The sequence below is a fragment of the Gouania willdenowi genome, chromosome 12 (genome assembly GCF_900634775.1).
Source record: "Gouania willdenowi chromosome 12, fGouWil2.1, whole genome shotgun sequence".
Classification (NCBI taxonomy): Eukaryota; Metazoa; Chordata; class Actinopteri; order Blenniiformes; family Gobiesocidae; genus Gouania; species Gouania willdenowi.
In genome coordinates this window covers 6,865,438-6,877,866 of record NC_041055.1, presented here as the reverse complement: position 1 = coordinate 6,877,866, position 12,429 = coordinate 6,865,438, and the positions used below count along the sequence as shown (strand labels likewise).

Genomic DNA, 12,429 nt, shown 5'->3' with positions numbered 1-12,429 from the left:
CCCGGTGAGCTCCGCGTCTCGGTCCGCTCTGTGAAGTTGGAAGCCGGCCAACTGCAGCGCAGAGTCCGGTACCGCTCCACACAGCCACGTTTCCGTGAAGCACAGAACAGAAGATGAGGAGAAGTCTCTGTTTCTACCTAACAGCAGCTGGAGTTCGTCCACTTTGTTACACAGTGAGCGCACGTTAGAGAGGAATATCCCCGGTAACGGTGTGCGCAGGCCGCGCTGGCGGAGGCGCACAAGCGCACCAGCTCTTTATCCTCTCCTCCGGCGCTTCACTGCGTGAGCAAAGGTGAGCGCACCTTTGAGTAAAATGTCCAGTAAATCCACAGAGGAAGCGATGAAAGTGGGAAATAAATCTCTCGGGGTTGTTGCCCTGACATTCAAGAGCTCTTCTCTTGAATAATATTCAATAGCTGATCCGTTGTTATTTTAAAAATATTGCAAAATGGGTGCCAAAAATATTTTTGAATAGTTTTGGAAAAGTTTAAAAAATCATTGTGAAAAAAAAGTATGGGAACCCTGTACATATATTTAATCAATAGATGAATAAGAGAAATATAGAATAAATTAAATAGAACATGTTTCTGGTAAATAACATTTTAATGAATACATAGATAAATAATTTGATAGATAAATAATATAAAGATAAAATGAACTGAATCGATTATATAAATACATGTAGATAATATTAATAACTTTAAATATTAATTATTGACAAACATCTAATTAAGGACGGATGGATAGAAATTAAAAAAAGGAAAAACTTATGTACTAATAAAGTTTAATTATGTGTATATCTAGTAAATACACTTTTAGATTGCTGATACATACAAGTACTGTAAATACAAATATAAAAAGTAATGTAAGAAATAAAAAAAATATATGTAAAAGAATAAATGAAATGAAATGAAAAAAAAATATTATCAATAACATTGGACTGTTTATTTAATAAATTGTTTGACAGATAAATATACAAATGGAGATAAAATTTCTAATCTAATGCTTGAATAAACGATGAACTGTTTCTCCTCTTGTTCTCCAGATGATTTTCTACAAAAACGGAGTCAATCAAGGTCAGGCCTACGAGAAGTTGTTCGAAGGAATCTACTTTCCCGCCATCTCACTGTATAAGAGCTGCACGGTCAGTAACCATGACGACCGCTGTTGTAAACAGCCAAAAGTTAGCAAACACCGCTTCTCTCTGTGTGTCCTGATATATGACTGTAAGTGAATGTGTCGTCCTCTAAGATGATGATTAGAAATGCTCAAACATCACCTTTACCCATTGACCCTGCTCAGCCACTGTTGCTACGTGCTAAGCTAGCAAAAAAAAATAGAGACTGGTTGCTGGTAGCTCCTTCACGGTCCACTTTGACTGGAACAGTTCTATTGTTTATACGTCAGGATTCTCACCAGAAATTTTTCACAGCATAGAGGGCGTGGCACATGAGCAAGCGCTGCCAGCGCGGAAAATTCTGAAATTTAAAACTCTTTGAGGGCTGTTCTTCAAATTAAAATCATCAGTGTTTTTCCTCTCATTTTGTAAATGTATTTTTTAAGAAGTTATTAAAAATTAAAAAAAGATTAAAAAAAAAAAAATCAATATAATATACATATAATCAAAAATATACAAAAGGGTATTTTAGCTAAATAAGAGTTGTAGTATGACCAAATGAAGACCATCAGTGTCCGCAGTAAATTTGGTCACGTTGCTATGCATGATCACAGACTTATTGAATATTCCATATTTATTGTGTCGGTGGTTGCACTTTGTTGACGGTCCCTGCGCAACGTGTCAGCGTCAGCTGCTCATAGGAAACAATAGGATATTTTCTGCTGAAATCAGAATCAGAAATGTTTTAATGGCCAAGTACAGTTTTTAGGACAGTACAAGGAATATGTTGGTAGTTAGTGCACAAAACAAAAAACAAAGAAACAACCCAGCAACAACAATTATAATAATAATAATGATAAATATAAAGGATGAGGGATAAATAAAGGATAGAATGATCAATAATTGTATTGAAGATCACCTCGTTGCAGCTTGTAGCTCATCTCATAACGGTTAGAATGACACATTATTTCTAACTTTACTGAAGTCCTGATGTGGTGATCTATATGCTCCTGCTCCTCTGACATTGTTACACTGAATGATGTTTACTGCAGTCATTTATCATTCTACACTATTGTTTGTTAATCTTGAGATCTCGAGATAATTATCTCGCTATCACGGCAAAACGGAGGAAAAAAAATTGTATGAAAGCATGGCCCTTTTGGGTTTCCGTACCTTTTGTGTCCATGTGTGCAACAATTATTACGACGGTACCGATTAAAAAAAGAAAAGAAAAAAACAGAAAATTCTCCCTATGTTGCTGAAAACTGAACATAAGGGGCCCATTGCGCCGTAGGGGAGAAAAATGACAACGTCAAGGGGCCCTACGCTCAACAGTGCAACATTTATAAGGGATCTTAGTAAATCAAGTCTTGAAAAGCATAAATTGCATTTTTATATTGTTTGTTTATAGTTTGTGATTGAGCCTTCATCTTTGTATACAAAGTAGAAAAGTTTTAGAAAAGTGTGTTTTAATTTTTGATTTTGAACAAATTTTGGACCCAAAAAAATTGTCCTGAGAAGTTCAAAATTATTTTTTTTTGGTAATTTTCTTGAATTTTATGGGGGTTTTTTGTACCATTTTTTTTTGTTGTTTAGCATCATTTAATTATTATGTATCCTGTGTATGTGTGTGCATCCCTTATCCCACACACACACACACACACACACCTGGATGTACTACGACATTATGTTTCCTTTATTTCCCTAAACTCGCTGTTGATTTTTGTGTTTTGCAGGTTTCTGTCAACTTTGGGCCTCATTTTAAATTCCCGCCAAAGGATATCAAGTACCAACCGGTGAGAGCACAGATTTTTAAACTACTGTCAATCTGAATCAGAATTTAACAGCATGCAGTCCATTTAGTCGACTAAAATAAGTCGTTATTTTATTTAACTGGTAATGGTATGTCTTAGCTTCTCACATAAAAGCTGATTTAACATTATGTTCTACCGTTACCTACCACTGCCAAACCACACATAGATGCTAAATACGCAGAATGAATCAGGAAAAACACGAAAACAGGTTTTTGTCTTTTTGTTGTAGGTTTTTGAACCACAAAATGGACTTGATTTATATAGCGCTTTATAACCACTCTGAAGCAGTCTCAAAGCGCTTTACACATCAGCTCATTCACCCAATCACTCTCACATTCACACACCAGTGGGACAGGACTGCCATGCAAGGCGCTAGTCGACCACTGGGAGCAACTTAGGGTGTCTTGCCCAAGGACACTTCGACACATAGTCAGGTACTGGGATCGAACCCCCAACCTCTCGATCAGAAGACGTCCCACTACCACCTGAGCCACGGTTGCCCAAAACTAGCACGATTACCTCAAAATGACTACCACAAAGACACTTATCAATAAAAACTATAGTTAAGAGCTACTTTTATCCTAGCGAGACCCAAAAACCTGATTGTTTGATCCGAGGGCCACATAATCAACATTCGTGTCACCATTTAGAATAATGACCAGTCTGAGCATTACCTTTATATTTCATATAAGGAAATCCATAAACCTTGCATGTTTGGTATCATTTTTTTCAGGAGAACCTCCCAAATATGACTGTGAAGTCTTTTCTTTAATATGGCATACTGTGTTAACACAGTGGATCTAAAACCACTATAAAAACTAAAATTCGAGTGGGAAAAAGTTAGTTTTTTTTACTATAAAAGTCACAAACATTTTTAACGAATCATTTTTATTGCTTGTATAGCAAATCTAAACGATATATTTCAAAAACTTATATACAGATGAGTTAATACAGTTATATATAGCTATTTACAGTGAAATGCAAGCAATGTCTCAGGTGATTTTGTACAACTATTTACAAAAAAAGTATGAATCACAAATACAGGGAAAGACAAATTATTTGTGTCTCATTGTGTTGATATAAAACAATAAACAAATATATTAGACACTACACTCTAATTTCACTCACTACACACTCTAAACAGTCAAATCACAGTAATAATCACTATTATCTCAAATCTCTCAACTCACCCTCTCTTTCTCCGTCTCTGTTTACCCTTTCGCTTGAAAGCAAAAATTCCCACTATATGTGGACATTATGATTGGACAATGGCCTTCTTCTTCTCAACCAATAGGAAACAGCTATAATGAGAGGTTTCAGCGTGGTTCTTTCTTCCTGCACTGACAGCTCAAGAAAATGTCACAAAAAAACACACGCACATTGTCCTTCATAACTCCACTTCTATTTGGCCTATCAACATGATTTAAAAACTGGTTTGTAGTTTGACATACGCACTTTCGAAACGGAGATCCAAGGACGCTGCGCTTTTCTGCTATTGGCTCTTTAAAATGATCATATGATCAGGATGCGCCGGCGCGTCCGTCGGCCCCAGAGTGTTAATGCAGGAAACAGCAAAGGATTCTGTGTAGATTTCTGTAGTTTTTAGAGTCATTTTGTATATTTTTCTCATTCTATGCATTTTTGGTGTCACTTTTTATATATGCATGTATTTTTTTTTTTAAATATACAGTATATACTGTATATAAATATTTTTTGTTTATTGTGGTAGTCATTTTGTGTATTTTATAAATTTGTTTATAGTTTATATAGTTTATAGTTCCAACCAAGTAATTTGATTGGGCAAGAGACATTCCATGAGTGCTGATATAGATCAATAACAGCGCTAGGACATTACCGCTCCATTGTTCAGGCATTCTAATAACCGTCATAGGAAATGTTCATTTGTTGCCTTTCAGTTGTGGACCTATTTGTTTTGGCGGAGCCAAAAAAATGATTTAATAAACAAATCATAATTTCTTGTCGCCTATTGCTGTTAACTGATAAAATGTGCTTATAGAACTGTTGTATAAAAGCAATATCACGCTTGAGGTCATGCTGTTGTGCTGAATATCAGCACTGGTATGATAATCTGCGGCCTCACACCAGTGCTGATGTTGAGCACAACAGCACAACCTCAAGCGTGATATTGTTGTTTTGTGTGTTTTTGTTGTACTTTGGTCTGTTTTTCTGTAAATGTGTAAGTTTTTTTAGACTGTGTATTATTGTAATATTGTACGGACTTCTATTCTTGATGGTCTTAGTCCTTTGACTCCCTACAGATGAGCGACATGGGTTGGGGCGCAGTGATCGAGCACACGCTGGCCGACACGCTGTACCACGTGGAGACGGAGGTGGATGGGCGGCGCAGTCCGCCCTGGGAAGGGTGAATGAAATACAAACTGGAGGTCAATGAATCATCAAGATGTCTTCTGACTGAGTTCAAACGGGAGCTTTTCAACTCCAATCGGTCTACTGTGAATTCAAACTTCCTTTAGTTTGGCTGTAGTGATCCAAACAGTCTCCGTCTCACTCACTCACTGTTTTAGTGCGGCTCAATAATATAAAACCTAATTTGTGTGTTTTTGCTACTTTTATTGTTTTTCATTGTGTGCCAGTAATTTCCTGTTTTATACGCTGGATTGTTTAATAAAAAAACACAATGTTGGACTCAAAGGTGCAGTCAGTGCTTCTTGAGTTTAAAACTGTACTTTATGTAACTCATGAAGTGTGAAATCCGAAGGTTCCCCACGTGATCTTACCTCCCATTTAAGCGTTTGTGTAACTGTAAAGATAAAAAGGTGAATGCAGAAAATATGGCACAGTAATAAAAGTGTTCAGGGCAGTAAAATGTGCATTTCAGACAGAGTCAAGTTGAATATTTCCAATAGCTGTTTTTGTCACAAACACTTTCGTCCAGAGGTGTCAATTACTCCAAATATCCAATCCGATTAACTGCTGTTCCTGATTGGTGTAGCTTTTTATTTACAGTAGAGGGCAGTAAAGATGGCATTAACGCATCTAAAATATGTATTGTATTTTTTTCTTTTTCCTAGTGGGATAACTCGTCATAACAGAAAATAAGTAATAGTGTTATTAGTCAACACTGATTTTCCTGTATTAATAAAAAAGATGTCAAAATTATATGAAATTACCCATTTTTTGTTTTTCAAACTAAACTGCTGTCAGGTGTGAAGAGAAGTCACAATAAGCAAAAGGTTTTCAGGTGTTTATTGATTTTTTTTTTGTTTTGCCTGCTACCCACTGAAAATAGGGGTGCCACCCAATTTTTGGCTCCGACCCACAATGTGAAAACCTCTGTTGTATTAGAAATATACAATATGGTAGGTAAGAAGCTATCATTTGTTTGGTTTGTCAACAGAAGAATCATTTTTAATCCAAGTTCTCTGTTTATTTGCTTTTTTTTCTTCACTCTTCACTGTTTTTCCACTGACGCTGGTGCTAAAAAAAAGCAGGTGTTTTAAAGGCTTCCTGCAGACATGAGTAAAATTACCTAATGACATCACATTCGCTGTAAAGTGCATCATAATAGCGACACAAAACTGTTTCTCAATAGAGCAAGTCTCGACGGAAGCGGCCACCTTGACATTTCTTATCTAATTTCACAGAAATATGAGACAACATGTCCCCCTTATAAATTAAGGGACAGGTGATTTTGCAGCTGATCCACGGATCCAATCAGAGTGTAAGTCTGTACAGGACTCGGAATGTCTAGAGATTTCTGCAGCAAGGAGGTGTGGCAACACCACACCTCCTTTGTTGCCATAGATAAACTTCCGGAAATTATTTTTACTTTAACTCATCCATTCACTTAATCGCTACCAGGTTTTTTTTCTTCATGCTTGACTGAGGTTGCACCTGAAAATAGAGGCTAGAATGTTCACGTTCAGCATTTAATTGCTAATGTACATGAGCCGTACAATGAAGCTGTATTTACAACAGTGTAAACATTTAAAAAAATAGTGTAATGCTAATGTTTCTATTTTGAAAGAAGTCCTCAGCTACTGCTGTGGATGGCAAGTTTCAGAGTTTAAAGTAGGCTCTGGGCAGATATCTACGGAAGGATCCCAGGACTGGGCCTCCTATAGGTATGAGATATTAAGCATATCTGGACTGTGGTCTTCCTTTGTGGGCAAGACATTTGGGATCTCGGGGATATGGTCCTTTTTGGGGGCAAAAATGTCAAGGATCTCTGGACTGTGGTCATCCTCAGAGGGCAAGGCATTTGGGATATGATCTTCCTTGAAGGAAAATAAGTTAAAGATCTCTTCTGGACTGTGGTCTTCCTTGGAGGGTAAGACGTTTGGGACCTCGGGACTATAGTCTTCCATGGTGGGCAAGACATTTGGTGACTCAGGACTGGAGTCTTCATTGCTGTGCAAGACATTTGGTGACTCAGGACTGGAGTCTTCATTGCTGTGCAAGATGTTTAACTTCTCAGAAAGGTGGTCTTCCTGAGAGGGCTGCACATTTAGTACATTGGATTTTTGGATATAATTGGGCATAAGTGCGACCTTCCGAGTGGGGCCGTTCTTATGAGATAGGTCTATTGGGACTTTGGGACTCCTTTGTTTCTTGAAGAGAGGGACATTGGGTTTATCTTCCTTTGAAGTGAAGATGCTATGATGAATCTTGATCTGATTAGGCTTGACTCCTGATTTGATCCAACTCTCATTGGACCCCGTGTTTTGCCGGCTCTCATCTGACGAGTCTGATCCGCGCTGCTGAATGAAGGCAAAGGTTCATCACTGATCTCAAACAATACGATTTTTGGATATGCCAGTAGACCGGGATAGACAACTCCAGTCCTCAAATGCCAGATTCCTGAGACTTTTAGATGTCTCCCTGCTCCAACACACCTGGTTGAAACCAATGTGTTGTCATCAAGCTCTGCAGAAGCATGAAAATGAGCCATTCATTTGATTCATGTGTGTTGGAGCAGGGACACATTTAAAAGTCTCAAGAATCTGGCCCTTGAGGACTGGAGTTGCCTACCCCTGCAGTAGAACATTTTCTTACATGTCTGTGAAAGAACCGGTGCAGAAGGCTTCGTTTCGGGGTTTCGGGAGTTTTCTGGGTCTGGTCCAGATCTGGTGTGCGTGATCCCATCGGCCCAAAGACATTTAGCTCCGAGAAACAATTTGTCTCTATTATCTGTGATTAAGACAGAGCGAGAAAGTGTGCTTTACAGACGATACTTGGACGGTTACAACCTAAAGAAATAGATTTGCCTCTTTTTGCCAGGAAATGGGAACACTGCCGGTGTTGAACATGGAGTAAAATTCTTCATCTCTCTCATCCAGAGAGACCCCCTTCACGGGTGAGAACTCCTCAATGTCCTGGACGTCGCCGCAATAAACTAATCTGGGCTAAAAGAAAAGGAAACAAAACAAAGTCTGTAGAAGGCTAAGGATGTGACCTGGAAACAACATAATTTAAATAGCTCGACAGAGGATTTTCTTCTAAAGAATCATAAACAGGAACCGGCTCCATCAAGACCTTCTCCTTATCTGCCATTTTCCTGATCCTTATCCTTTTCATTCTTCTAAAAACTTACATCAGGTTGAAATGGAGCTTCAACAAGTCCAGCCTCTAGCATCCGGAAGTTGATGGTGTAGAAAAAAGGATGAGACCTGACTGCATTACCTCCAGAGTCTCCACAGCCAAGCCTCTGTTCAGGGTCTTTGATCAATAACTGCAATGAAGAAAAAAGGTCTGAAACTCTGCCTGATACCCTTGAAGAGATGAAAGGTAAGTATTAGATGCACAAGGACCAAGGTCCTTGATGTTTATGTAAGAAGTGTTTTTTCATCTTCAATGTCAATCTGTCAGCAACTTAAAAACATGACACTGTATTTAGACTCTGGTTCAAACTTTAAGTCTTTCCTTGTTGAACCAGATCATGTTGCAAGACAGCTTCAGATAGTCACTACAGGTGGGTAAAGGCAAGGACCTCACAATATACAGTAAGTAAAATGATAATATATTACGATACATATATATTAGGGATGCACCGAAATGAAAATTTGAGGTCGAGACGAATAAAATATAAACGCTTGGCCGAATATCGAATGCAGTTAAGTTTTTCACTATTTTTTTAAATAGTGCATAAATAGCCTAGAATACATTTTTAGACATGTTTTTTAAAGAAAATAAATGTTTATTGAATATTATGTCATTTTTTTAGATATTCCAGTAGCCTTTGCTTTTCAAAAAAAGCACAAAGTTTTTCATTTATATTAGGCCTTCAAATAAAACAAAACATGCATTCCAAATTTTTTTAAAGTGCATTAAAGGTGAGGTATGATGAAAAAAAAACACTTCTAATGGTTTTGCTACAGTGATATACATCCCTTTAGCCTCATTCAGAGGGCCAAAGTTGAAAAAGTTCTGTTTCCTGCCTCACTTGTTATTCCACATTTTGTAAAAATTCAGCTTTAAACAGGCGAGTTGGATTTTGCCCACGTTGGCAGGTGACGTCACCTAACACGCCTCCTAGAATGTGAGCTCCTCCCTCTCCAACTCTCTAACAGCTAAAACAACACTGCGGTTAAATATGTATAATATGTATGTATAAATATATATATTTTCCTGTAGTCTGTGCTTTCTTCTCGCCCTCCGCTCTCTTTTCTGTTTCAGGTGTCTTGATGCTGGAGATAGCGGTTCCTGATCGATGGCTCACGGCACAACTAATCTGGGACACTTGGATGGGCTGATCAGTGGTTCGCGGCTCAACTAGTCTGGAACACTCGGATGGACTATCCTTCTATCCTATACTGTTTGTCCCTCTGTTCACTAACCCCAACCAGTCAAAGCGCATGGCTGCCACCTCTGAACCTGGTTCCGCTGGAGATTTCTTCCTATAAAAAAGAGGGAGTTTTTTCTTCCCACTGTCGCTAAATGCTCGTTCATGTTGTTACGGCTGGTGCCTCCTGGCCTCTCAGCCTGCCCTTCCTCTCCTCTCCTAACACACCTGGCTCACATCAGTAAACAGGTAGGAGAGGGAGGAGGAGCTGTATAAAGGGCTGAGAGGACCAGAAAGCAGGAGGCACAACAGCTGACCAGCAGCAGACATGTGGGGAGAGTTCTTCAGCTCCCCACTGGACATCTTCGTAAGTTTGTTATTTTAGTTTGGACTGGAGATTTCTGGTAGTCCTGTTTTCGTGCTCCGGTAGTTTTAGTCTTTCGTATGTTTTTGTAGTTTAGAGGGTGGATGCTGGGACGACGGCCCTGTATAGGGTTGGCTCAGTGTCCTCCCTACTTTTGTTCAGTTTGGCCAAGGTCTCCAGTCCCTTTTAGTTTGTTCTGTTGGTACTTTTATTTATTTTGTTAATAAATACTTTTGATAATCGTTGAGGTTCTGTGTGGCGTCTTGTTTGTGTTGCGGCCCCTCAAGCCTTGATATCCCATCCTAGAGGGGGTCGTAACAATGTGGATCTTGTTGGGTTCTTTCTTACTATGGACTTTATATTTTGTTCAGCGCTTTGAGATGACTTTGTTGTATTTTGCGCTATATAAATAAAGTTGAATTGAATTGAATTAAATATAGAATATATATTATACTTTATTGCCATATATGTAAATGCAGACTGCACTACTTTTTCTGCTGCCGATCGTGTTGGGAGTCACTGCTTGGAGCCACAGACCCATTGTTTACACACGTCAGATGTTAGCACTGTGTGCTAATGCTACACCAGCCTATGCAGACCCGACATTGCTTGTGAACTGAGGAGGAAACGATGGGGATGTTTACGGATTCGTGGCTCACAGTACTAACAACAGACTCGGTTGTGGAATTTAACGGCTTCCAACTTTTAGGCGGTGACGGACGGTGGATAGCGGTAAGCGGAAAGGAGAGTCTGCCGTGTTTGTGTGCGGAAAGGAGGAGCTGCTGCTGGTTCTGCAGCAACGCGCACACACTTTTCCGACTCTAAATCACTGCACGTTGTTGCGTCATTGCGTCACGCGCTACTTTTCGGCCTTGCTTTTAACTCACTAATTTATTCAGTGGCCGAATATTTGGTGCATCTCTAATATATGATCTAAAATGATGATGGTAGAATGGAGTCTGTGTATATATTGGTATCAGGTAATTTAAGAAATTTGGACAGTATCGGCATATCACCATGCGAAACACAAAGTGCAGTGTTTGTTCTGCACTTTGATTTAGCAGATAGACCAAGCATTCAAATAAACAGAAGAGTTTTTAAAAAGCTATTTTGTTAAGCTTAAATTCTGTTGACTTTGAAAATACTTCAAAGTTGTATTTTCTGTGGGTTCAACAGTGTGTGCTCTTGTTGTAATGTCAAAGAGGATTAGCTTTATATTTCTCTGTTGTTTTTGTAGTTTTTCACACAGTATGTGAAACCAATTTGCATGTGTCCCTGAAATACCTATAAGAAGGAAGATCTTTAGGGCTTCCGATCTATTTGCTGCATGTATTTGGGGCCATTGGACCCACATATCAGAGCTTCATCATTTTTGTCCAAGAGCTCACCGATGAGCAGAGGTCTTTAACACTCTTGACAAACTTTTTGTTGTAATCCTCCTGCTTCCTCTGGATCCTGTTCTCCATCTCTCTATGTTGTGGATGTTCTCCTTGGGCCCTGAATACCGGGTGTCCTGCTGTCATTTCGTAGATCAGACAGCCGAGACCCCACCAGTCAGCACTCGTCCCGTAATACTTTTTGCTGATCACCTCAGGAGCTAAAACCAGGATGTAGATCTTTGTTAAGATAAATGAAACAAATTTCAATGAGGACAAGAAACATCCAACTTGAAGATTGACACCAACAACCCTTCTTCCTAGTACAGTAATATACACAAGGTTGGAGGACCAGGACCCTCCTGATCAAGGTTGATCAACATTAACATGATTTATTAAACTGGTGCAAGAAGGAGAGTTACATAGCTGTAGAGCAACTTCATGAAGTCATCAACCAGTTTTAACTGGCTTTGAGCCAGCTCATTCATCAGGTTTCCATAAATGATGTCATGGAAGCAACAACAAATAAAGGCTAATTTTAGCTGAAACTTTCCCTTCATACCAGCAGACTGGCAGTTTAAAACATACCCATGTAGCCCAGCGTGCCAACTCGACCTTTCACAGTGCCGCCCTTTGACACCTTCACAGCCAAGCCCAGGTCAGAGATACGAATGTGGCCTTGGGGAAAAAATACACACACAAAAAAAATAAATCTAAATGATCCTCTGCAAAACCTTCATATTTAACCAAACGCTGCACCCTTAGAAGTTTTGGTCAAGGATCATGTTCAGACGGGCTGCTCTTTGCCTGAACGCCATCATATTGACAAATTTTGCCCAGCCCCTTTATAAACTGTTAATGTTTTGTCATTACAGCAGCAACTGCACATCAAATAAATAAAAAAAGAAATACAAATACAATAAATGATATGAAACCAAATTATTTGGATTCTCAAAGCGCAATTAGCAGCACTTCCTCCTCTAAAACAGGTAGAC

At 38.9% G+C, this 12,429-nt stretch overlaps 2 protein-coding genes across 5 annotated transcripts in view; one reads left to right on the top strand and one right to left on the bottom strand.

Annotated features, from left to right (window-relative positions):
* The window catches only part of ash2l (ash2 like, histone lysine methyltransferase complex subunit), a 30,993-nt gene extending 25,389 nt beyond the window's left edge, over positions 1 to 5,604 (top strand). For both annotated transcript variants that reach the window (XM_028462153.1, XM_028462152.1), the window contains 3 exons: positions 1,046 to 1,144; positions 2,854 to 2,913; positions 5,211 to 5,604. In XM_028462153.1, the coding sequence (XP_028317954.1) occupies positions 1,046 to 1,144; positions 2,854 to 2,913; positions 5,211 to 5,318 (267 nt within the window). In that variant the 3' untranslated portion in view covers positions 5,319 to 5,604. The remainder of the gene's footprint in view (positions 1 to 1,045; positions 1,145 to 2,853; positions 2,914 to 5,210) is intronic.
* The window catches only part of LOC114472862 (G protein-coupled receptor kinase 5-like), a 29,389-nt gene continuing 22,276 nt past the window's right edge, over positions 5,317 to 12,429 (bottom strand). For 2 of the 3 annotated variants that reach the window (XM_028462149.1, XM_028462151.1), the window contains 6 exons: positions 12,023 to 12,112; positions 11,447 to 11,655; positions 8,507 to 8,644; positions 8,181 to 8,318; positions 7,969 to 8,103; positions 5,317 to 7,673 (listed from right to left, as the gene is read on the bottom strand). In XM_028462149.1, coding sequence (XP_028317950.1) covers positions 7,032 to 7,673; positions 7,969 to 8,103; positions 8,181 to 8,318; positions 8,507 to 8,644; positions 11,447 to 11,655; positions 12,023 to 12,112 — 1,352 coding nt within the window. In that variant the 3' untranslated portion in view covers positions 5,317 to 7,031. The remainder of the gene's footprint in view (positions 7,674 to 7,968; positions 8,104 to 8,180; positions 8,319 to 8,506; positions 8,645 to 11,446; positions 11,656 to 12,022; positions 12,113 to 12,429) is intronic. The other variant, XM_028462150.1, reaches the window with a different exon arrangement.